The 27,848-nt window shown below is 37.9% G+C and overlaps 1 protein-coding gene and 1 long non-coding RNA gene across 2 annotated transcripts in view; one reads left to right on the top strand and one right to left on the bottom strand.

Moving 5' to 3' along the window:
* LOC306660608 overlaps positions 1–27,848 on the bottom strand; it is a 601,149-nt gene that overhangs the window by 336,341 nt on the left and 236,960 nt on the right. The gene's annotated exons all lie outside the window — the stretch shown is intronic.
* On the top strand, positions 24,446–26,179 carry LOC306660493 (lysophosphatidylcholine acyltransferase 1-like). Its single transcript, XM_079138767.1, has one exon. It carries the CDS (start codon positions 24,552–24,554, stop codon positions 26,154–26,156), a length of 1,605 nt encoding a protein of 534 aa, XP_078994893.1. The 5' UTR covers positions 24,446–24,551; the 3' UTR covers positions 26,157–26,179.

The raw sequence follows: 27,848 nt of genomic DNA, 5'->3' as shown, positions 1-27,848 counted from the left end.
TTTAGCAATCCCTATCTCAAAATAAAACTTTAAAAAGTCTGGGGATTTAGTACAGAGGTAGAGTCCCTGGATTCAATTCCTAGTACCAGAAAACAAATAAAAACAAATAAATAACCAAGACAAAACAACAAAAAATAAGAAACATATAAAAAATGTGTATCCAGTCTTTCCATGAAGTTTCTCCCAAATAAAACTTATAAAATTTGTTCACATGTCTTTTAGGCTCCGGAAATGGCCCCACTGACTTGTATGAAAGGCATTCTGGGGAAAGAAAAAGATGAGGTGTCTGAGAGATTTATTGATCATAACTAGGGGAAAAGATGTTTGAAAGAACAAGCTTAATTTTTCCTGCTGTGTTTACATACCTGTGGACAATTACCCAGCAAGATTTCCTCAGAAGGGACAGACCAAAATCAACCTATTTTTTTGTGACCCTGGAAAGTAGCAGAGGAAATCAGAAAAAGTGAACAAGAAAAGGGAAAAGAGAGTACCTTTTTTGAATTCTAGCTAAATGATTCAAAGAAGCGAAAATACCTCCATCAGTGAGCATCACCACAGTCCTGAGGGAGCCAGTAAGATGAACCTCATCACAGAGCCAGACACAGTGATGAGGCAGAGGTAGGCAGGGAGCTGAGGTTAATTTCTGACATGGACTAATGAGGAAGCAGAAATAACACTGGTGGTGAGTCAATGGGGATATTATAAGGCCAAAGTCAGTGGCAGTTAGTGAAGCCAGGTGTTCTGCCACAGAGTCATGAAGTGGAGGAAAATAAGCATGAGTCATGTGGATGGTCAGCATGGAGAAGCTTGCTCCACTGCAAATGGGGGGCAGCAGGGAAATGGACCCTGAGTGCCATGGTGCCACAGCGATGGCAGAGTCCACTGAGAGGCAAAGAACCCTCTGTCTCAGTGGCTTATCTTACCAACACTTTCTTTTTATTCTTCCCATGCATGGCAACCATGGATTAGACTAATAGGGAAAAAAGTAGAACCCTGGCATTTATTCCCAGATTCTAGACAAAACTCGAGTCATGCCTGCAGGAGAACCAGAGGAATCCCTGGTTTCTCCTTTTAGTGCAAACTTAGATAATAGAAAGATAAGGAGCAAGCGTAAGGGTGCTTACTGTGGGATATTGGGCAATCTTAAATAGTTATTCTGATTTCACTTTCCTAACATAAAATAAAATCGCTGATGATCATATATAATTTGTACTGACATTTTGAGTATTTGGATGGATATGTATAGTGATATTTAACAGGATGTTATATTCATCGTGTATGCTAAAAGTAAAAATTACAGTTTCTCCTTTTCTTTCCCTTCTGAAAAATAAAGAAGAAGTGGCAAGATTTAGGTTAACAGTGGGTATATCATATTAAGAGTACTTGACTTGGTGATTTGATTTCTGGAAACCATTTTGCTATTAAATAAATCAAGCATAAATCAGATTATTCTTAGTCTATAATTGCATTTAACACTGCTATATATGAGGCATAACTTCTCCAGATTTTATTAGGGATCAGTGAATAAATTCTAAGGTCATTGTTGGCATTAACATTGACTTCTTAGGTGTACAGTAATTGTACCCTAGATATGCCCACCTGTGCCTCAGAGGGTGACACAGTACGTTATTAAATCAGAGATGAAGAAAAGATAAGATTCCCTCACCAAGTTATAATTTTGTCACATAGTTTATAGACTCACAACAATTTTTTAAAATATATAAAAGGAAGTACCACTCCATGGTGTAAAAGTCAACATCAAATTTTAGCATTTTCATGGTTCTGTAAAGAAAAGTAGTTGGCTAGTTAAACAAGATTCCATCGTTGCCCTGAATAAGAATAGCATGCACGTGATAGTCAATAGAACAAAACCTTCTGTGGAAGGAATTCCTAGCCTTATGCTTCAGAGCGTTAACAGATTGTTGACTGGAGTGAGAAAAAAAAATCCCTCTTGCATCTCACTGTGAAATTAATGTAAAGCATTCTGGGAACTCACTCATTTCTTTACAACATCTGGAAAGGAGTCTGAATATTGATCTCTTTGGACTGCTCAGTTTTGTCAAGGGTGACAGTTTCTATCTTCAAGGGAAAGGTTATTTGAAAATAATGATGACATTTCACATAGCAAGCATTAATACACATCCAAATAAAAAGCTGAATCCTTGTCCTCAGGTTGTGCAGTTGAATACAAAAGGCAGAAGTAAGAATGTAGTGATTATAGCTGTTCTGCTGCCAATTCATCACAGAAAGCATCTCTCAGGCTAGGGCTGGTATTATCTGCACACTGCTGTCTACTCCTGGAGGGGCACATAGGTCAAAGCCAGCTGAAAGGCACACTGGGCCTCCTTATACTGTCCCTTGTACACCATTCAATTCCATTGCCCTGGGGTTGTGTTTTCATTTGTTAAACCACACATTTATCCCTTAGGATAAAGATACATGGTTGTAAAAGCAAATATACAGCTTTATGCTATGGTTTTCCTATTAATTAATCAGTTATCACTGAAATTCAAGATATATCAAATGTACCTTCAGAATCATCCCAAATACAAAACTGTCAGCACTATCAATCTGTTGTAATTGGTGTGCAGTTATTATTTCATTTATACCTGCACATTTTTGTGTATTAGCAAATGGGTGATTACAGTCTGATCACTCTGAAAAAAGGGTCCCATCTCTTTCTGGATCCTATAGGACCAACTACATGAATGCTATCTTCCTTTATCTTTCTCATCTTCTTCAAAGTTATGCTTCTTCAATATCATTTTCCTTATAGATTTTCATGAGCCACATTCTTATATTTTTCAATACCCACCCAAACATGTGACTGTTATGGTTTAGATGTGGTATCCCTCAAAAGCTCATGTGAGAGACAATGCAAGAAGATTTGAAGGGAAATGATTGAACTACAGCCTTAAGCTAAATGAAAATTCATTAACATGCCCTTTGACCCATGTGAAGTAAACTAGCTGGATTTTCTGAATCATAAATGAATACCCAAAATCACACTCAGGCCAGTCTATAGGACGTTATTAAAATACTATCAAAGTCTTACTCTCTGTGCAGGGTGCCATGTTAAACATTTAAAATTCATCAGGCATTCAACTATTACAAGGATCCTACCAGGCAAATTATTTATATATCTTCATTTTAGAAATAAGCACATCAGTGAACTTGCCCAAGTCACAGATCCCATGATGGAGCAGAATTTAGATTCTATATCTCTTTATCCCTATGGCCCAGCACCCAAATTAGGGCAAGGCCCATGGGAAGTACCCCACCAATATTATCAGTGCTATTTAAATACTACCTTCCACTGCTTTCCCCTGATTACAGCAATCCAGGTACATAGGTAGACCTGCCTGTCACATAACTGTTAAGACTTTGTGGGTTTTGTAGACTGAGATCAAATAAGTAATAAACCTATGCCTCAGATGAATTTAAAATCCAATTCTTGGATTTCACCCCTTTAGCAGTTATTTCATTTGCAGAAAATTCTAAATTTTCCTTGGGAACATTAACTATAAAGATCAAGTTTTACTGAGATCAGGTGCAAATTAGAGTGGAGAAAAATCAATGTAAGCATCCTAACAAACAATAGAATTTATTTTTGATTACATTTCAATGCTAACCCAAACTCCACACTGTCCAAGGACCTATTATAACACCTTCAGAATGACTTTCTTTCTCTGTACAGAACTACAAGGAGAAGCTTCATAAAATTAGCAGTGTTTGGGGAAATCATACATCATGTTTATCCAAAATAAATAAAAAGATTAGAGATAAAATTTTATTGGCAGTTTTGCAAAAGAGACTGATGAAATTTGGAACCGGAAAGTTGCTTGAAGAGGAAAGGAGGTGACAATCTTCCATCTTGGGGGTTAGCTTCTGTGTAACTGGGGAGTTGTCTAGCACTAACCTGAATATGGTGAGATAGGGTTATGACTCGCATGCTTTTTGTTGCCCAATAATGTTCTAATGCAATGTGAGAAAAATGAACCTCAGCCTTGAAAGACAGGAAAAAGAATTCTTTAAAGGATATCAGAAGTAGTGGTTGGTAGCCTTGGTTGACCCCCAATGTCACTTGTGCATATAGGTTTTGTAACTTACTGTTTGTACACCCACTACTTAGGTGATTTTAATTCTAAGTTTCAAGTATGAATCTGACAGCTTGTATTTACAACTGTTGATAATTTCCAAAGTCAAGAGTTAAAGTCAGACAAATAAGAACTCTACAAATTTATGGCTATAGTTCTACATTTTACATAAGAACATCAAACAGTCACTAGTGTTTTATGCTTTTGTATTTAGTTTCAATTTTCTATTATTTTAAATTAAAAATTTAATAATCATAAAATGCAAATACTTTTCAACTAAATATTGTGAAAATTCACTTCTTTTCCTTTCTGATATCTCTCCTGGAAGTACTTTATTCACAGAGATTTAGAAATAAATGCTATTTTATAAAAACATGCAGATATGTACATATTTTCTGTAAAAATACACTATTTTTAATTTTTTAATTATAGTAAAATATTAACATGTGATGTGCAAGAAGGGGATGTGGAGAGTCAGACAATTTACTGAGAAAAGGAATTATAATCATTCATCCCATAAGCAAACAGAAGCAACTATGCAACTGACTTGAACGTCCATCCTCTTGAAGTTTTTTAAACTTTATTGAGATTTTAAATGTTTCTAAAAAATAGAAAACTATGCCATGAGCATAAATCCAAGTAATTACAGAAATGTCAATTTCTTCAAATTATTTTGTTCTGCAAACTCAATGTAAATCCATTCAAATTTTCAATCTGATCTTCTATAAAATCTTATAAAAACCAAGACTCCAGAATATGAAAAAAGGCAAAGGCAGGGAATTTTTGCTATAAATGCAAGTATAATGATTTTAAACTATGTAGTATTAATATAGGAATATTAGAGACCCTGAGATATATGGATTTTGGGGAAATGACAGAGGTGGTATAGTAGATTATTGGAAAAAAGAAGATACTCTTCTTTTTAAATTTATTTCCTTTTTTTACTTATTGGTACTGTGGTGTGAATTCAGGGACACTTTAACACTGCATTACACCCCCAGCCTTTATTATTTTTAAATTTGAGACAGGGTCTCATTAATTTGGTGAGGTCCTCACTAAGTTTCTGAGGCTTGCTTTGAATTTGTGATACTTCTGCTTCAGTCTCTAGAGTCACTGAGATTGTTAGCATGAACTCTGCACCTGGCTGAGAAGGTACTCTTCTTAAAAAAGAGCTTAAACTAATAGAAATTCATAGGTTATTCTCCTAAATACGATTCAATTGATCCAATTCAAAATGGATTAAGGGTTTCTTATTGTTTGGATATGAGGTATTCCTCAAAAGGTTATGTGTTAACGCAAGAATGTTCGGAGGTAAAATAATTAGATTGTAATAGTTGTACCTGATCAGTGGATTAATCCATTTGATGGATTAATAATTTGGAAGGATTACTGTACTAGGTGGTAACTGTAGGTAGATGGGGCAGACTGGAGGGGATGGATCACTGGGGCATAGACATGGGGATAATATCTTGTCCCTCTGATTCCTCCTTTCTCTTTTTCTGCTTCATGACCACCACAACCTGAGCAACTTTCCCCTGCTGTGACCTTCTGCCACATTCTGCCTCAGTTCAGGCCCAGAACAACAGAGATGCGTAATGATGGACCAAACCTTTGAGATTGTGAGCAAAGAATAAACTTTTCCTAACTCTAATTATTTCTTGTCAAGTATTTTAATCATAGCAGTGAAATGCTCACTAATACAGGGTTTAACTATCAAAGATAAATGTAAAATTTTACAACAAAAATATAGATGGATATATTTTAAAACTTTCAGTAACAAAATATATTGGATAAGATACACAAAACACTGATGATGAACAAAAACTTACAGAAATATGACTGACTTATTTTAATAATTTCTATTTATTAAAATATACCTTTCATAAAATAAAAATACAAATGAGAATATTCACCACATACAGAATTGCCAAAATTTAAGGTTTAATTACCAAAACTATGCCTTAAGAATATATTACTTTTGGATCCAAGATGGCAGACTAGAGGGTGACTGCATCTCCAGTTGCTCCAGAAACCAGGATTCAAGAAGGGGAGGCATTGAGAGACTCGGACTAAAATAGAACCACGGGGTGAGTCTCCCCCACCCGGTGAAGATTGGCCCGGGCTGCAGGCCCAGATTCAGGCGGCTTATTAGAGTTGAGCAGGGCAGCTAGAGTCTCCCTCAGGCAACCCTGAGTACTCCGGAGGTGGGCTCCTACCACAGGGCCAGATTCTCCAGCTTCTCGGAGCAGGCCCCGCAATGACAGCCTTTCCGCACAGAACCGGCTCCAAGTCCCTGAGCCAGCACGCGCCAGGGTCCGGCCCACCTGCAGGTTGCTTCAGAGACCAGGACAGGGCAGCCAGGAAGTTCCCCAAGCAGCCCGGCTCCCTCCGGTGGGAAGCACCTTTCTAGGCTAGCTTCTCGGAGCAGACTGCCCAGTGAGAGCCAGCCACAAGTTCCCAAGCCAGCGGAGAACTCTGACCTGCAAGCAGCCTCTGGGACCAGGGCAGGGCAGCCAGAGACCTCTCCAGGCAGCCCTGCCCCCTATGGCCTCAGGCTTTTTCCATGGGGCGATCCAAGATGACGGACTAGAGGGTGACTGCATCTCCAGTCACTCAAGAACCCAGGATTCAAGAAGGGGAGGCATTGAGAGACTTGGACTAAAATAGAACCACAGGGTGAGTCTCCCACACCCGGTGAAGCTCGGCCTGGCGGCAGGCCCGGATTCGGGAAGCTTATTAGAGTAGGGCAGGGCAGCTAGAGTCTCTTCCAGGCAGCCCTGGACACTTCAGAGGTGGGCTCCTCCCACATGGCCAGCTTCTTGGAGCAGGCCCCCCAGTGAGAGCCTTTCTACACAGAGCCAGCTCCAAGTCCTGAAACCAGGAGCAGGCTAAGGGCAGCTTTCTTGGAAGCACTGTATTATCAAGTTACTCCAAGACTTCAGGCTACTGAAGGCTGGGAGGTGATACACTGGAAAACTACAGGGTCACTATAAGCAATAGAGGAAATCTGCAATATCAGAGTCCCACTGACATCTGACCAATATGAGAAAATAAGGGAAGAAAATGTGCCAAACAAACCTAGATACTATATCAATAAAACCCAATGACAGCACAGCAGAAGAAATGTCAGAAAGGGAGTTCAGAATGTACATAATTAAAATGATCAGGGAAGCAAATGAGGAGATGAAAGAGCAAATGCAGGCATTGAAGGAGGAGATGAAAGAGCAAATGCAGGCATTAAATGATCGCACCAATCAACAGTTAGAGCAAATACGGGAAGCAAGAGATCATTTCAATAAAAAGAGACACTGAAAAAAAATCAAACAGAAATCTTTGAAATAAAGGAAACAATAAACCAAGTTAAAAACTCCATAGAAAGCATAACCAATAGGATAGAACAGCTGGAAGACAGAACCTCAGATATGGAAGACAAAATACTTAATTTTGCAAACAAAGTTGGCCAAACAGAAAAGATGGTAAGAAATCATGAACAGAATCTACAAGAATTATGGGATATCATGAAAAGGTCAAATTTAAGAATTATTGGGATTGAGGAAGGCTTAGAGAAACAAACCAAAGGAATGAACAATCTATTCAATGAAATAATATCAGAAAATTTCCCAAATCTGAAGAATGAAATGGAAAACCAAGTACAAGAGGCTTATATGACTCCAAATATACAAAATTACAGTGGACCCACACCAAGGCACATTATTATGAAAATACCTAACATACAAAACAAAGACAGAATTTTAAAGGCCGTGAGAGAAAAGAAACAAATTACATTCAGGGGGAAAACAATCAGAATATCAGCAGATTTTTGAATCCAGACCCTAAAAGCTAGAAGGGCCTAGAACAACATTTACCAAGCCCCGAAAGAATACGGATGCCAACCAAGAATCTTATACCCAGCAAAACTTACTTTCAGATTTGTCGATGAAATAACATCCTTCCATGATAAACAAAAGCTAAAGGAATTTACAAAAAGAAAGTCGGCATTACAGAACATTCTCAGCAGAATATTCCATGAAGAAGAGATAAAAAACAACGATGCGAATCAGAAAAGGGAGGAACTAGCCTAAAGAAATAGCCAAATAAAGGAGAAACCAAATCATGTCAAAAAATAAAAATGAGTCAAATGACTGGGAATACAAATCATATCACAATAATAACCCTGAATGTTAATGGTCTGAACTCATCAATCAAAAGACATAGATTGGCAGATTGGACTAAAAAGAAAAATCCAACAATATGCTGCCTGCAAGAGACTCATCTCATAGAAAGAGATATCCATACACTAAAGGTGAAAGGATGGGAAAAAACATACCATGCACACAGACACAACAAAAAAGCTGGAGTATCCATCCTCATTTCAGATAATGTGGACATCAAGCCAAAACTAGTCAGAAGGGATAAAGAAAGACATTACATACTGCTTAAGGGAAGCATAAATCAGCAAGACATAACAATCATAAATATGTATGCCCCGAACATTGGCTCATCCATGTACGTCAAACAAATTCTTCACAATTCCAGAAATCAACTAGACCACAACACAATAATACTAGGCGATTTTAACACACCTCTCTCACCGCTGGATAGATCGTCCAAACAAAAATTGAATAAAGAAACCATAGATCTCAATAACACAATCAACAATTTAGACTTAACCGACTTATGTAGAATATACCATCCAACCAAGAACGAATACACTTTCTTCTCAGCAGCACATGGATCCTTCTCTAAAATAGACCATGTTTTATGCCACAAAGCTACTGTTAGCAAATACAAGAAGACAGAGATACTACCCTGTGTTCTATCAGATCATAATGGATTGAAATTAGAAATAAATGACAGAATAAAAAACAGAAACTTCTCGAATACTTGGAGATTAAATAATACACTATTATACGATGAATGAATAACAGAAGATATCAGGAGGGAAATAAAAAAAATTTTAGAAGTGAACGAGAACAAAGACACATCATATAAAAATCTCTGGGACATTATGAAAGCAGTACTTAAAGGAAGATTTATTTCATGGGGTGCATTCAACAAAAGAAGTAGAAATCAACAAATAAACGACTTAACACTACAGCTCAAAGCCCTAGAAGAAAAAAGAGCAGACCAACACCAAAAGTAGTAGAAGACAGGAAATAGTTAAAATCAGAGCCGAAATCAACAAAATTGAAACAAAAGAAACAATCGGAAAAATTAACAAAATAAATGGTTGGTTCATTGAAAAAATAAACAAATTTGATAAACCCTTAGCCACAATAACAAAGAGAAAGAGGGAGAAAAATCAAATTACTAAAATTTGGAATGAACAAGGAAATATCACAACGGACGAGTGACATACAAAACATAATTAGAAGCTATTTTGAAAATCTATTCTCCAACAAAACAGAAAACCTCAAAGACATCAACAAGTTTCTAGAGACATATGAATTACCTATACCGAACGAGGAGGACATACACAACTTAAATAAATCAACTTCAAGCAATGAAATAGAAGAGGTCATCAAAAGCCTACCAACAAAGAAAAGTCCGGAACCAGATGGGTTCTCAGCCAAGTTCTATAAAACCTTTAAAGAGGAGCTCATTCCAATACTTCTCAAAATATTCAATAAAATAGAAGAGGAGGAAACCCACCCAAACTCATTCTATGAAGCCAATAACACCCTGATACCTAAACCAGACAAAGACACATCAAGGAAAGAAAATTTCAGACCAATATCCTTAATGAACATCGTCGCAAAAATTCTGAACAAAATTTTAGCAAATCTCATACAAAAATATATTAAAAAGATAGTGCACCAGCATCAAGTGGGTTTTATCCCAGGGACGCAAGGTTGGTTCAACATCTGAAAATCAGTAAATGTCATTCACCATATCAACAGACTAAAAGTTAAGAATCACATGATTATTTCAATAGATGCAGAAAAAGCATTCAATAAAATACAGCATCCCTTCATGCTCAAAACACTAGAAAAAATTGGGGTAGTGGGAACACTCCTTAACATTGTAAAGGCCATCTATGCTAAGCCCATGGCTAATATCATTCTAAATGGTGAAAAACTGAAAGCATTTCCCGTAAAAACTGGAACAAGGCAGGGATGCCCTCTTTCACCACTTCTATTCAACATCATTCTTGAGACTCTAGCCAGAGCAATTAGACAAACCAAAGAAATTAAAGGGATATGAATTGGAAAAGAAGAACTCAAACTATCCCTGTTCGCTGATGACATGATTATATATTTAGAGGAAACCGGAAATTCCACCAGAAAACTCTTGGAACTCATAAGTGAGTTCAATAAAGTAGCAGGTTACAAGATCAATGCTCATAAATCCAATGCATTTTTATACATAAGTGATGAATCTTCAGAAAGAGAAATTAGGAAAACTACCCCATTCCCAATAACATCAAAAAAAATAAAATACATGGGAATCAATCTCACAAAAGAGGTGAAAGACCTCTACAATGAGAACTACAGAACACTAAAGAAAAAAATTAAAGAACATCTTAGAAGATGGAAAGATCTCCCATGTTCTTGGATAGGAAGAATTAATATTGTCAAAATGGCCATACTACCAAAGTGCTATACAGATTCATTGCAATTCCAATTAAAATCCCAATGATGTACCTTACAGAAATAGAGCAAGCAATTATGAAATTCATCTGGAAGAATAAGAATCCCAGAATACCTAAAGCAATCCTCAGTAGAAAGAGCGAAGCAGGGGGTATCACAATACCAGATCTTCAACTCTACTACAAAGCAATAGTAACAAAAACAGCATGGTATTGGTACCAAAATAGATAGGTAGATCAATGGTACAGAATAGAGGACGTGGACACAAACCCAAATAAATACAATTTTCTCATATGAGACAAAGGTGCCAAAAATATGCAATGGAGAAAAGATAACCTCTTCAACAAATGGTGCTGGGAAAACTGGAAAACCATATGCAACAGAATGAAATTAAACCCCTATCTCTCACCCTGCACAAAACTCAACTCAAAATGGATCAAGGACCTCGGAATCAGAACAGAGACCCTGCATCTTACAGAAGAGAAAGTAGGTCCAAATCTTCAACTTGTTGGCTTAGGATCAGACTTCCTTAACAGGACTCCCATAGCACAAGAAATAAAAGCATGAATCAACAACTGGGATAGATTCAAACTAAAAAGCTTTTCTCAGCAAAGGGAACTATCAGTAATGTGAAGAGAGAGCCTACAGAGTGGGAGAATATCTTTGCCACTCATACTTCAGATAGAGCGCTAATTTCCAGAATCTATAAAGAACTCAAAAAACTCTACACCAAGAATACAAATAATCCAATCAACAAATGGGCTAAGGAAATGAACAGACACTTCACAGAAGAAGATGTACAAGCAATCAACAGATATATGAAAAAATGTTCAACATCTCTATTAATAAGAGAAATGCAAATCAAATCTACCCTAAGATTTCATCTCACCCCAATTAGAATGCGATTATCAAGAACACCAGCAACAACAGGTGTTGGTGAGGATGTTGGGAATAAGGTACACTCATACATTGCTGGTGGGGTTGCAAATTAGTGCAGCCACTCTGGAAAGCAGTATGGAGATTCCTCAGAAAGCTTGGAAAGGAACCACCATTTGACCCAGCTATCCCACTCCTTGGCCTATACCCAAAGGACTGAAAATCAGCATACTAGAGAGATACAGCCACATCAATGTTCATAGCTGCTCAATTCACCATAGCCAGATTGTGGAACCAACCTAGATGCCCTTCAGTTGATAAATAGATAAGAAAACTGTGGCATATATATACAATGGAATATTACTCCACCATGAAGAATGATAAAATTATGTCATTTGCAGGCAAATGGATGAAATTGGAGAATATCATGTAAGTGAGATAAGCCAATCTCAAAAAACTAAAGGACGAATGATCTCGCTGATAAGTGGATGAGGACATATAAAGGGGGGTAGGAGGGGTTAGCATTAGGGTTAGTGTTAGGTTTAGGGTTAGGGATAAGGAGGGTGGTTTGAATGGAGGAAGGAAGGACTGTATAGAGGGAAAAGAGGGGTGGGAGTAGTTGGGGGAAGGGAAAAAAATAACAGAATGAATCAATCAACATTGCCCTATGTAAATTTATGATTTTTAATTAGAAAAAAGAATATATTCCTTTTATACCAATTATTAAAGTACGCTTATTTATACCTGAACAATATGTTTAAAAATCCAACAAATTATTAGTGGGCACATACACCAAGTAGTGTTTTAAAAAAATTTTCCATAACATTTTTACATGAGAAAATCCTAATGTAAAAACTTTTTTTCTAAATGTTATAAATTTATCTAGCAATGATTATGAAACAACTAAAAACCATGAGAAATCATTTAAATCTCACTAGATAGAAAAATTTTTATTTTTTACAAAAAAAAGGTGGAACTAAAATATATCTACAACTTATACAATGCTGGGGGGTTGCATTTGGTATAACTCCTTTGTAAAACCTCCCTGTTAATAACTCCTAAGTTTAAATTTACACATACCCTATGAATCAGTGATTAAAATCTGTGGAAGGTATTCGGAGAGAATCTGGTACAAATGCAACCATATGTGTATGTGTACACATACACATGTATACCTATATATACATGTATGTACTTGAAAAAATATGTATGTATATATAGGTGAATATTATGTATCTATATACAGGTGTATATATATGTATATATTCATATACATGTATATGTATATTTTGTGTGCATATATGTGTACATGTACATATGCATTATTTTATACATACTTATTCTCATGTATATGCACACATGTATATTTATATATGACTGGTTATAGCACCAACTTGTGCTATAATAAAAGCCCAAAAGCACTTGGATGACCCACAAGAAAGTGGGTAAATAGTATAATCTGGGCCATATTTATATAATTGAATGATATATAGCAGCCCAAAAGACTGAAGTACAGTGACATACAATAACAAAACAATCTTATTTACAATATTAAATTAAAAGAAAATATCAAAAATTATATACATATTACGATACTTATTTTGCTATGTTTAAAGCAAATGAAATTATACATGTATGTTTGAGTACAAAGTATTAAAGCTTTTGCACACACACAGGTATACCTATATATAAAGTGCATCAGATGCCATCAGAAAATATAAAAAGTAAAGACATGAAATGGTAAGCTCAGAATTCAAAACAATGATTTAATGATTGTCAGTTATGGGATGACATGGGGATTAGTGAGAAGGAAGAAACTAGTGAGTCTATGTAAATAATTTCTAAATTTCTACCTTCTATTTTGGTTGTAAGCTTGTGGATATCGATTACATTACTAATAATGAAATATATGTCTACCTATGTAAATTAATCCAGTCAAACATAGACCTATACAGAAGTACATTAAGAAGCAATGGTAGTAGTAGCCACGAATTCTAGTTAATTCAATTATTTGCACCTTAGTTTTTTTTTTTTTTTTTTTAAAGAATAAACTTACCATAGCAAACTAACAAAAAGTATATAATAGTTGAGAGTGTGTCTAAGTTTGGGGGAAAATACCTCCAACAAAATGTTGAAATCAAATCTCTCCATACACTAATTTGCATTGAAATTTATATTGACACAGGGATATTAATAGGAATATAAATAATACAAAGCTAAGAAGTTAACCTGCTCCAACATCTTTCAGCACCACTAGGCTTCATGACATAACTACAGGAAAAATCTTTTCTGGAGCGATAAATACTCAAGCTACACCTTTCAGAATTCTCCCTCAGAAAACATGAGTTTGAACGAGGAAAAATACTCACCACAGATAATGTTGGCAGGGGCAAAAGAAACAGGCACATAATTTAACAAAATTATTAGACACAGATTATAAATAGTTATCTAAAAAAATCCTAAAGTAATGAAAAGGAAAAAGAAAATGATAAAATTATTGTTAGTCAATGAATTTCACAATAGCCTTCCACCAATTTACCCACATTAGGATGGCTATAATTTAATGAGGGAAAACAGCAAATGTTGAAAATATAAATAAATTGATAACTTCTTACATTGTTTTTGTAAATGGTATAGCTGCTATGGAAAGCATTTTGATGGTGTCTACTGAGCACTGAATTACATATTTATGGGCAGTGGGAAATATAAAAGTGTGGGAATAGCATCAGTCTAGAAATTCAGAAAAGCTATTTTACTCAAGTCTAAAATCTACAAGGCAGCAGGCTGGAAACTCAAGCATAGTCTCTAAGTTGTTGTCTTGAGACAGAATTTCTTTCCTGGGAAACCAACATTTTAGCTGATTGCCTGAGTCTCATCCACACTCCGCAGGGTAATCTGCTTTCCTTAAACTCTACCTATTTGAATATTAATTACTCTAAAATTTACCTTCATAGAAACATCCAGATGGGTGTCTGACCTAACAACTGGGAACCATAGCCTAGTCACAGCAACACACAAATTACATAACCACCACAATCCAGGAGAAGCTTCTAGTGCAAAGTGTAGGGTCAAATCTCTTTCCTGTGTTGCAGCATATTTTGACATTGAGCCTTTGTCAGCCCAAGGTCTTGATCAACCTATTTTAGGCAGCTAGTATGAATTCGAAACACACATTACTGACCATTATTTCTGAAACATGATCAAGTCATAAGTGAAACAACAGTTGAATATTATTTAAGAGGAAACTAGGACAAAGTATATTAGTTCATCTTTTATTACTATAACAAAAATATGAGACTGGAACTGATAAAGAAAAGAGGTGGATTTAGCTTAGAATTTTGGAGACTGAAAGTCTAAACAGTCCAGGGTCAGCTCCAGCAAATATCCCCTTAACTGCATTACATCTTTGCCCTGGGAATATATAAGATCATGGCCAGGTAGATATAGTTGAGGGATATCTAAAAATCTATTAGTTGTAAGACCACTCATTTTACTGTTATGTATTAGTATGTCAAAGAAATATTGCAATGTGAAATCTTAGTGGTTGATTTTAAATATTTGATACGTGTTAACCCATAAAATAAAGGAATGCAATGTAAGTTGGTATTTAATTTAGAACTTAATTATTTAGCAGTATTACTAGAAAGAAGTACAAATAGAAAACAAATTATATGTTCCTCTCCTTCTGGAAATCAAAATTTACTAATCAATCAAGGAAGTGATGTTAAATTATATTTCTTTTCTCATAAACCATAACATTATTGATTAGAGATCTACCATATGGATGGCCAGTGCCATAAATGCTATATTTCACATAGCACAATCAAGATATTCATAACAGAGTAAGAAAACATATTTCATCTTATATTTTGAGAACTTTTATCTAGTTTCTTCCTTTAAAATACATTTAAAAGGAATAACACACACATCTGCTCAGTGGCTAAAGAAAGCAGGAGATATATTTGGTAGTAAGTCAGGTCAAAATTCTCAAATGCAACTTGCAGGCAGTATTCTTAAAGTAGTCTGTTCTGAAAAACCATTCGTTGTGTACCTTAGGACATGTTTTTCATATGCTCAAAATTGCACTTATATTCATTTTCTTCCAAATATGTGGAGATGTTTTGTGACAAACTATAATAAATGCACAAGTTGCATTTCCCTTCAGTATGCTCCTTTTGTGTGCAGTACAGAAGAAATAAAAATGTTCAGTTAGTACGAGAACTTAAAACTTTACCAGAAATAGAACTCAAAAGCAATAGACAAAGAAATACCTGGTATTTAGGATTTGCCAAATTTAAAAAGTTATAATTGATGGGAAATTATATACAATGTTGGTAGGAGTATTAAACTGATAGAATAATATTTTCTACGCTATCTAATAGGCATTTTAGATTCTTCTTATAAAACTCAATGTTGACCCTAAAATTGTATACATAGTAAATTATATAAAAAAATAATACAATGGAAAATGATGCATTTATGACTGTATTAGAAGTAGTAAAAGTGGAGCAAAACCTAAATAGCTATTTATAGTTATTAATTAAATAAAATAAGATGTCTCATTTTCATAGAATTATTTTCAGGCATAACAGCGGTAATTGACATGGAATGTTTGTGTATCATTTCATTCTTTAAGATACTTGTGTAAATCCATGTGTAAGCACTATATGTAATATAATCATACAAACATGGAATGCTTATCAAAACATTATAGCATTATATGCATGCAGTGTGATTATATGTTATGTACAATTAAAATATGCCTAATTTATTTATATATTTTTCTTAAATGATCCTGTACTATTTACATTATTAAATAACACCTAGATGAATTGAGTCATGTAGGGATTATCTCAATGTCAGCAGACTGTGACTTTAAATTTAAGTAGCCTATGTTTGTTTCCTTTTTTAGAAAAATAAAACACCCCATTCAAGAGTATAAACTGTTAAACACAGTGAAACCAAAATCTGATTTGCCTTAATTTGCTTAGCATATCTTTCATTTCATCCATGTTTCATGTGAGTATTACTCTTCTTCACCCCAATGAGGTTGAGTGTGGTAAGGAATGAAAAGGGGATGTCAGAGCAGGCAGAGGGAAGTGATGAGAGCATGGTGTCACCTGCAAGGGGGTTTCTGGACATATCATTCCATGCATTAAATAAAACTAAGTAAATAAAACTGAAGTTTGCTATATCTTAAATGGAACTTTCTTCCTATGTATGTAGTAAGAAAGTACTTAATGACAGAAAATGTGCAGAATTATTAAATAGAACCTTATAATCAAAGATTGTTCACAATTGAGATACATGGACTTGGTGAATAAGTGGTCCATCCTTGCTCTTCTTTATCTGTTCAATTTTAACAGGGAAAAAAAAGAAACCCTCTCATGCTCATGCACTGAGGCTTAGCCACTCTGAACACAGAAAAGTGACTGAAATTTAATTTAGCAAGTACATTGGTTAATGTGTAGTCTTTTAATTGCACACCCCTTTCACTTTTTGTAATTTTGAACAGCTCTGTGTAGTAACAGTTGTTGAAATATTGGAGGTACTATGGTATATTTTTATACCCTAGGACAGAGTAAGGGTGTGTTTATTCTTAAAATGGACTTAGGATCCTGTGGAACAGAATGCACAGTGTGAGTATAACAGACAGCTGACTGGTGCTTCTTGACCCAAGCATAGGCCACAGTCTCTCTGAGTCACCTTCTGTTCTTGTGCACCTGACCTGCAGTAGCCCAGTGTGCACAGCATGTCTGCCTTGGACCCTGCTGTGGAGGGTGCTAGAACCCCCAATCCCCAACTCAGCTGTGTCCAAGAAGAACTTGAAATACACAGTCCTAGAGAGGAGGGTGAAGATAAGGATGGAAAAGTAGAAGAAGAAAAAAGAAGAGTCTTCTCATGGAAGAGAACACCTAGTAGTACCACCAATTAGAATCAAAACAGCCCCAGGAAAGTCAATCTGAGGATAGTTCAGATGATGAAACTTTAATTAGAAATTGGAGGAACCACCTACAGATGGTCACTGCTAAAGGAAACAGTAAAGAAATTATTGGCCTGTGCTTACTTGGAGGAAGTCTCAGTGAAGCTAATTTCTAAAGAGGCATATGAGTATATTATCCTAATTTCTAAAGAGGCATATTATCCTGCTTATGATTTAACTGAAAGAATTTCATAAGAATAGCTGTATAAGAGCTATTTCTTGAGACTGAGGGCTGAGACAGATGACTTGTTCCATAGATTTGAAGATATGATTTATACCATCAGACCACAAAGAGAATATATTTGCCTATCTAAATACTTGTTAAGCATCATGTTGGTAGAACATGTTAACCTTTTGTTCTTGAGTGTTAAGTAAATGCATTTCTATGCAGTTTTTAATTTTAAAATTTAAAATTTTGCATGGCAGCACTTGCTTCTTGCATTTATAGTTGCATTTTGTATATTTTAAGTTTCCTTATATAAAGTCAGTCATTGTGAGTTTTAATGCACTTAAGATTATCTTGTTTAAAATATCCTTTTAATTAAGTAGAACAAAACATAGTATAAATTTTTATTTTTACATTCAGAGACTTTTTCAGTATTTAGCATATGAGAAATATTGAATGCACATTTCTTCTGACAGTGTGAAAACTCAGTGGCAATGTGTTCATCATATTAAATTACACAAGCTACAGCTAGCCAGATGACTAAATGGGAACTTTTCTCCTAGAAGTCTGTGTATGTCATACTGTCAGCATGAAAGGAATGACAGATGCTATTTTTATCGTTTAAAAAACCAATTTCGTGGGCTGGGGGGAATATAGCTCAGTCAGTAGAGTGCTTGCCTTGCATGCACAAAGCCCTAGGTTCAATCTCCAGCACCAAAAAAAAAAAAAAAAAATGTTATATATACAGACTTTTTATTTCTTTTGTACATACAAATTTCTAAATTCACATTGGCAGATAGGAAGATATCTTTACACTTTTAAATTCTGAGATGTCAGTGTTCCACTGGACAGTATAACAGCAATGAAAGTCAAAATTCAAGGACAGGAAAACTGAATTAACTGTGTAATTCTGCTTTGACATGAAATTGTCATCAATTTCCAGTTTTAGTGTTAATTCCATAAAAGTGTCTATAGATACATTTTTATATTAAAGATAGATGAAATCAACACATGAAAGCTTCAGAAAGTTTGGGAAAATGTGGGATTAGATGCAAGGACATTGGGCTTATAGTAAATGAACTGATTTTTCTTAACTGCTTTTGATCATATAAAATGCTGATATTGAGTCCACCTCTGGATGTCATGTTAATGCTTTAAAAAGACAAAAGAAATATCAAACTAAACAAGCAAGATAATGAGAAATAATAACCATCAATAAACAAGAGCCCAAGAATGGGAGGTCAGGATTGGAGGTGATGCCACCCCTTTTTCAAGCAACACTGTTTCCCCTTTATACCCATCTACTTACTTGTACAAAGTGTTTCAAACTCACGTAACAAAAATCCTCTAGTACAGGCTGAAAGATTCTGAGGGATGTTTTCTCTTACTGCATTTTGCTTCACAGCAAGCACACCTACATAAGGTAACTCATTCAAAGAAAACACTCTCCCTTTGGGAAAAGACTAATCAAACATTTTTCATCTATCTTAAGAATCTTACGATGGCATGGACAATGTGAATAAGTAAAGCTGCTCACAAAATATTGCCTACCACTGAAAGTACTGGCATCATGTTCAGACTGACTCAGTTAAGATTTTCTACACACCCAAAGATCAATGTCAGATTGAAAAGGGGCCACAATTCAACAGTCCCCCACTCAAGTCTAGCCCACAAACATTATGGATAATCTACACTGTGTCAAGTCATTTCAATGTGACTTTTGCCATTTGTCATGTGTGACTAAGATTTCCTTTTTTTAACTGTACCTATTTACAGATAACAAGTTTTTGTGTCAGTGTCTGTTTTCAAAGAAAACTCAGAATAAATTGGAAACATTAAAAAATGCTGATATTTACAGGAAACCTGGCTGCTTTCATAATTATGATAAAAAGTTCCAGGTATAATGTGACAAGATAATGTTCAGGCAGTAGAAGATACCTCTAACAAATTATTTTCATAAAGTTATAATATATTTATTTTACATTTAAAATTTTTAATGTGGAGTCAAAGCTGTTGGGTTTTAAATTTTGACTAATCTGGATTCTAGGTAATGAATATATGGACCATTCCTGAATATAAAAGACTAACTTATTCCCTTTAAATTTACTATCTTAATCAGTTTATTAAATAAATTTCTCTATGATTTAAATAGAACATGCGAACTCTGTCAGAATTAGATTATTTTATATAAAACTGAGTGTGTAAAAATCTTTGTATAACAGAAATATATAGAAATGATATAAACTGAGTTTTTAGAGAAATTTTCACAAAATACTTTTTAGTTGTAGAGGGACACAATATCTTTATTTATTTTTATGTGGTGCAGAGGATCCAACCCAGTGCCTTGCACATGTGAGGCAAGTAAGTGCTCTACTATTGAGCTACAGATGCAGCCCAGTTTAATTATTTTGATAAGAATGTTTGACTTAATAAAAATTCAATGGATAAACAACTAATTTGGCCTTTGATTTAAAATTGTTCTTATAAAATTTGTCAATAAAAATAAATCAGATTAGGATCCCATTCTTGTGGTTGTAAATGATGTAGTGTTTCACTGGTGGTACAGTCATACATGAACATAGAAAAGTTGTGTCCAATTCATTCCACTGTCTTTCCTATTCCTATCACCCAAGTTATACTCCATATATATACATATATATGTCAAAACACACTCTACTGTCACGTATATCAAAAAGAATAACTTAATAAATTAGTAAATATAAATCAATAGTGTAAAAACTGACTTTGAAAACTTACAGAAAAGTTTTTCAAATTGTTTCATAGAGGGCAAAGAATCTAAGAAACTGTACAAATCTCTGAGCCCAGTGCCCACTTCAGTGCAAAAAGGTATAATTAATCTGTTATGGGGCCCAAAGGAACAAAAAGTTTGAAGACAACTGAGATTCTATCATCAGCCTGAAGTTGGTAAAGTCTCATGAATATTTGCTGCAGCTGCCAGTAGAAAAATACGCAGAGGCAGGAAAATGACCATCCTCCAGACTCAGTTAACCTCAAGACAGCTTTCACTGTGACATTAAAACTCAAGCACTAATTAATACTTTTTTCTTAGCCTACACTTCATTCATAATTAAACATCAAGAAATCTTAGAAGAATTAATGAACTTGTATAAGATTTCGATGAGATCATTTGCACCTCCTTGAGGGCTCAGTTCTAACCTGAAGCAGCAAGTTTCTAAGATGATTCTCTTCTTACATGTAACATCATCATTTGGAGTACTCTGTAAGTGCACACTGGTTGTGAAGTAGGAAAAGAAAAACTGGACTTCAACTATGAATATCTAAATATAAAAGATAAAAAAATCTACATTTATATCTAAAAAATAAGGACATAAATTTTAAGAGCTGTACAATTATATAAATTGTAGCACATCTCAACATTGCTAAGTCTTAGTTTCTCAAGGTAAAATATGAATAAGATTACCTAGGCCAAAGTTATTTTGGAAAGCTACTATAATGGTTTACCAAAAAAACTTACTTAGAAAGCATATATTCTGAGCCTGATATGTGTCAGAAATTATTAGCAGGTACTGGGGATATGGAGTTGAGCCAACTAGAATAAGGTCATAGTCATATAGAGGGAATATACTAAAATGAGTTGGCAAAATATAGTTCAAATAGTATTAAGCAGTGCTAAGTCTCCAAAAAGGAAATCATAATAAAGAATTACATGCAAAGCCACTGTTAGGGCAGACAAAGAAGAGCTTCTGTAAAATAAGATAAAATGAAATAGGCATTTGAGAACTGAGTAATATTTGAAGACAGTCACACAAAGAATGAGAGGTAATGCAAATGAGGCAGTTTGAATGGAAAGTAAAGTAAGAAAAAATTTAAAATCAGAAAGAAATGGAACATGCAAGATGTTCTTTGATGTGTGAGTAAATGGATGGTACATAAAGACAATGAAATATTTTGCAGTGAAAAAAAGGTAAGTGTCAAGGCACAAAAAGACATGACTGATTTTTAAATGTATTTAATAAAATACATTTAATTAAAATAATTTTTAAATTATTTAAATTTTATGTTTAATTAGCAAATAATGTATCTATTTATGGGGTACAATGTGAAGTTGCAGTATAAGTGTACACTGAGGTGGATCAAATCACCTCCATATAACTATGGAGAAACATCTGTCACCTCCATATAATTATCATTACTTTGTGGTGATAACATTTAAAATTCATTCTTTTAGTAATTTAGTAAGATAAAGAGACCAGTCTGAAAAGGCTACAAAGTAAACAATTCCAATTATATGACACTTTGGAAAAGATAAAGCTATAAAGATAACAAAAATAATCAGTGGTTAGGGAGAAGGGAGGAAGTGTTGGATTATTGAGGCAGAGGGGATATTTTAGGTTGGTGAAACTCCTCTGCATGATATTATTGGCCAAACTCTGAATTTTACTACACAAAGAGTGAAGCTTTAATGTGTGAAAAACTTAAAAGCTTATTTAGGAGATTGGTAAAAAATGAAAATAGGATGAAAGAAATGAGGAAAAAATAAAACTATTATGATTATGAGGTGAGGGAAAAGACTGCCAATCTAAGAAAAAAGTGGAATCTAAAAATGAAGATAAAAGATATTTTACATAAGTACTCTACTCCAGTTTATAACATTGTATCTCATGAAGGTGTGGGTTAAGAATAATGATACTTTTATAAATGTGCATACTGTAAATGAACAAATAAGTAAATGACATGAGTGTGGTCATTTTCCTCATTGTTGAAAAGGGAGGTACAGACAGGGAAAGGTACACTGTAAAGACCTAAATTGTAGTGAAACAAAATTGAAGACATCATTATGAACCAAGTCCTTTTCAGCACAATATAGGTACAGATGGCTACACACAGAAACATGTATTGATGTGTGTGTGTGTGTGTGTGTGTGTGTGTGTTAGTATATACATAACTAGTTCCTTGTTCCGTCAGCAATGATGCTCCAGTGGCAATAAACACAGCTAGCTCCCCAATTTTAGTTTCTATTAATGTTAAACAACAACAACAAAAGGAATCTGGGGCTCCTTGGTGAAATCACTGATTAAGGGGAGGGACAGGTCATAGAAAAGCTGACCCTGGAAGCATCTTATCATGCAAAGAAGAAAGTGCTTGGAGAAAAGTTGAATAAACAAAAATGCAGTGATGGATGCATGTTAAAGGGAGAAGGGAGCCAAAAGATCTACCAAGAGCCAAAACAGGGCAATTTGACCTAAATGAATAAATAAATAATTAATAAAATCCTGTTGGATTAAATTACAAAGTATAAAATAAGCATCAATAAATTCAGATTGATTAAACAAAGTAATAAATTGTGGAGTAGAGGCAACTTTCTCATTCAGAATGCCAGATAACTTCTTATGTACTTTGTTGAGAAGGAGGTGGAACATAATTTTGCATAAAGGTGACCTGCTCAGCACAACTGTAGAGGAGGAAGAGTTTATTTGAGGGCTCATGGTTTCAGAGGTCTTAGTTCATAGAAGATTGACTCCATTCCTCAGGACTCAGGGCAAGGTTGAATATTATGGTGGGACAGTGTGGCAGAGGGAAGCAGCTCACTTCATGATCAGAAAACAGAGAAAGCATCCAATGGCCAGATATAAATATATACCCAAAGCCACACCCAACACCACCTCCTCCACTTATACCCTACCACTTCAGTTACTGCTCAGTTAATCCCTATGGGGGGATTAAATCACTGATTGGGTTAAGACTCTTACACACCAATCGTTCCTACTCTGAACCTTCTTGCATTGTTTCACACATCAGCTTTTGAGGAACAATTCACATCCAAACCATGAGAGATGCCCATAGACTGAATGTAAAATCCTGGAAGAATTTTTTATTTGTATATTCCAAAAATGAGCAGGAGTAGCTATTTCAATCTGACAAAGCAGATTTGGAAGCAAAATTTAATCAGTAGAGACAAGAAATGCCACTACATACTAGTAAAGGGAACAATCCAACAAAGTAAAGATAGCAATAGTAAGTGTATATATATACCTCAAATATCAGTGAACCTAATTATATTAAAACAATGTTTCTTGACATTAAATCCCAGGTAGACTCCACAATAACACTGGAGTATTTGAAAACACCCTTGTCACCAATAGACAGGACACACAAGGGGAAAAATGGTACTTTGACTTAAACTATACTATAATTCAAATATACCTAATAAGTACAGAATATTTCACCACAAAATAGCTGAATTCACTTCCTTCTCTACAGTGCATGGAACTTTTTGCAAAGTAAAACATATTCTAGGTCACAATGTAAGTCATAGTAAATACAAAAGAAATCTGATATAATTCTATGTTTTCTATCAGAACACAGTGGAATGAAAGAAGAAATCAACAGCAAGAAAAATATTAGAAATCACATAAACAGAACAAAGTTGAACAGTACTTTTTTAAAGAGCAGTGGATCATAGAAAATGAGAGACTAGAGCAAGAAATATTTGAAAACAAATAAGAACAGAAATAAAACATATCAAAATCTCTGGGACACTATAAACTCAGTTTTAAGAAGAAAATTCATAGCACCGAGTGCCTTCACTAAAAAAATAGAATGGTTCCAAATAAATTATGTAATGTTCCACCTTCCAAGGTCTTAGTAAAAGATCAAACTAATTACCAAATCAGTAGAATATAGAAAATAAGGTTAGAGCTGATATTAATAAAATTGAGATTAAACAAGACAGAGGAGGCCGCCCGCCCGCCGCGCATCCTCAGCCCGCCGCGCGTCCTCCGCCGCTGCTGCCGCTCTCCGCCAGCTCGGCGCCCAGCTCCGCGCCCGGTTCCCTAGCGGCGGGCGGGCGGGCGGCCATGAGGCTGCGGGGACGCGGGCCGCGGGCCGCCCCCGCCTCCGGCGTAGCGGCGGGCGACGCGCGACGACTGGCGCCCCCGGGGCGCAACCCCTTCGTGCACGAGCTGCGGCTGAGCGCCCTGCAGAAGGCCCAGGTGGCCTTCATGACGCTGACGCTGTTCCCCATCCGCCTCCTGGTTGCTGCCTTCATGATGCTGCTGGCCTGGCCCTTCGCACTTGTGGCCTCACTGGGACCTGCTGAGAAGGAGCCCGAGCAGCCCCTGGCCTTGTGGCGGAGGGTGGTGGACCTGCTCCTCAAGGCCATCATGCGCACCATGTGGTTTGCTGGCGGCTTCCACCACGTGGTGGTGAAGGGTCAGCGAGCACTGCCCACGGAGGCCGCCATCCTCACGCTGGCTCCACATTCGTCCTACTTCGACGCCATCCCTGTCACCATGACCATGTCCTCCATCGTTATGAAAGCGGAGAGCAGAGACATCCCAATCTGGGGAACTCTGATCAGGTACATCCGGCCTGTGTTCGTGTCTCGGTCAGACCAGGACTCTCGAAGGAAGACAGTGGAAGAAATCAGGAGACGGGCACAGTCGGGCGGCAAGTGGCCACAGATAATGATTTTTCCAGAAGGAACGTGTACAAATAGGACCTGCTTAATTACCTTCAAACCTGGTGCGTTCATCCCTGGCGTTCCCGTCCAGCCTGTGGTGCTACGATACCCTAACAAACTGGACACCATCACCTGGACGTGGCGAGGACCCAGAGCGTTGGAAATCCTGTGGCTCACGCTGTGCCAGTTTCACAATCGAGTGGAAATTGAGTTCCTCCCTGTGTACAGCCCATCCGAGGAGGAAAAGAGGAACCCTGCACTATACGCCAGCAACGTGCGGCGCGTCATGGCCGAGGCCCTGGACATCTCAGTGACCGACTACACATTCGAGGACTGCCAGCTGGCCCTGGCCGAAGGACAGCTTCGCCTGCCTGCCGACACCTGCCTGTTGGAGTTTGCCAGGCTGGTGCGGGGCCTGGGGCTGAAACCAGAAAAACTCGAAAAGGACCTGGATAAATATTCGGAGAGAGCCCAGGGGAAGAGCCAGGAGAAGATCAGCCTCCCGGAGCTCGCTGCATCCCTGCAGGTGCCCGTCTCCGACACGCTGCAGGACCTGTTCTCACTCTTCAACGAGAGCGGAAATGGCAAGATGGACCTGCGGGAGTATGTGGTGGCCTTGTCAGTAGTGTGCCGGCCGTCCCGGACGCTGGACACCATCCAGCTGGCATTTAAGATGTACGGGTCACCTGAGGACGGTGGTGTAGCTGAGGGCGACCTGTCCTGCATCCTGAAGACCGCCCTGGGGGTGGCAGAGCTCCATGTGACTGACCTGTTCCAGGCCATCGATGAGAAGGAGAAGGGGACAATCACGTTTGCCGACTTCACCAGGTTTGTGGAGAGGCACCCCGACTTTGCAGAGGAGTATCTGTGCCCTGACCTGACGGGGCCAGTGCACTGCCCCGAGACCCCACCAGTGCTGACCCCCAATGGCTTCTGTGCTGACTTCAGCCCTGACAGCTTGGGCCTTGGGAGGAAGCCTTGTTGTAAGAAGCTGGACTAGGACAGAAGGTCCCGGAGGACGAGGGCCCCCTGCCACCCTGCCTCCAGTGGCCTGGATGTCCAGGTGCACTCTTCCTTCTGCCCTTCATACCCAGGCTCCAGAGGCTCGGGGTTGTGGCTCTGTTCCCTTGTGAGCAGCCTGTGTCGGGAGCCCAGCCTCGGAGGGAACCGCGTGAGGGGCGCCATCTGCCTGGGGCCGCGGGTGCCCCCGGGTGCCCCCCACCCTCACCTAGCTCGCCGGGTCCCCTTCTCTGTGTGTGGCACAATCAGGTGTCATGCTGCCCGTGCTGCAAGCAGAGTGGCCCTGGCCCTGGTCCCAGATCGCCCGCCTTTCTGTGTCGGGAGCACCAGAGCGTTTTATAAACTTCATTTAGCTACTTTGGAACACATTCAGCATTTTTTTAAAAAAGAGAAAATTGTTTTTCTACTCATTTTTCCCGTTAGGGTCAGAGGATATTTATTTATCAGCCCTTTTTTGATAGACCGAGGCTGTCTTGGGCTTCAACATTTCTCACGGCCTCTCCCAGGGAAGTTCCCCGCGGGCCCAGGGAGAGTCTGGCCACAGACCCCTGGCCGCAGGACGCCTCTTCTGCTTTCCTTGATCCTTTAACATCCCCTTTTTTATAAATGTTACCAGTTTGGTATTTCTGTTTGAATACGATGCAGACTACTTCGTGAGCGCTTAGACTCCGATCACAGCGAGGAACCCTGGTAACCGCACCAGCAGAGCCGAGCCGGGCGCTGTCCGTTCACCTCCGCGTCTCACCCTCCCTCCCTGAGCTGTCCCAGGTGGTGGCAGCCCTCCCTGGCAAGGAGGCCCCTGGCCCTGGCCTCTCCCCCTTTGCTTGGTTTCTGTGGCGGCTCCAGCACAGCAGGACCCCTGAGTGTGGCTGACCCTCCGGTGGGGAGGGGACTACAGGCTCTCGCCTGTGCAGGTGCAGGTGGCGCCTCTGGGGACATGGTGCCCAGCCCCTCCCAGGCTGGAGGAGTGGTGGCCGCTCCACCTCCATCCTGGGCTGGTGCAGACGCCCTCCTCGGAGCCTGTGGCGCACGGTGCCTCCTGAGCCGGGCTCTGCTCTTTTTTCCTAAGATGAGTTGGGTTCCATATCTGGGCATTGTGCAGAGTGACCGCCAGGTCAGCGAGTACAGGACGGGTCACTGACTCCTCAGCGCTGCCCTGTGACTCTGCCAGGAGACGTTGGGCACCACGTGGGCAGTGCCACCTCCACGGCTGGTTCAGGGCTGCTGGCTCCCGAAAGGAAGTTGGGAGGCAGCCTGGGTGGCCCACGGCGGTCCATTTCACAGCGATGGGTCCAAGATCCACTTTTAGAAGAGAAAAGCCTGGGAAAGGCCTATGAAGGAGGCTAATGAACTGAGATATTCCGAGGGAGGGCCAGCGCCCGTCCCTGACGTCTGCAGATGAAGGGTTTTTAACGAAATGCCACGAGGTGCATTTTCAGGAGAAAATCTCTGAGACAGACTCGGAATGGATGTTTGTCCTCCTGATTCCCTTTCCCTCCACGGCGACCTGCAGTCCGCCGCCTTGACCCTGCGGTTGCCGCCCGTGAAGAATGCGGGTTTTCTGTGGAATAAACGCGTACATAGATACTTGAAAAAAAAAAAAAAAAAAAAAAAGACAGAGGATACAAGAGTCAGCTTTTAAAAAAGATAAATAAGGTCAATAAACCCTTAC

This window comes from Sciurus vulgaris (assembly GCF_902686455.1).
Source record: "Sciurus vulgaris genome assembly, chromosome: 4".
In the NCBI taxonomy this organism is placed as follows: Eukaryota; Metazoa; Chordata; class Mammalia; order Rodentia; family Sciuridae; genus Sciurus; species Sciurus vulgaris.
The sequence above is the reverse complement of the archived record's forward strand: the minus strand, read 5'-3'. Positions and strand labels throughout refer to the sequence as shown.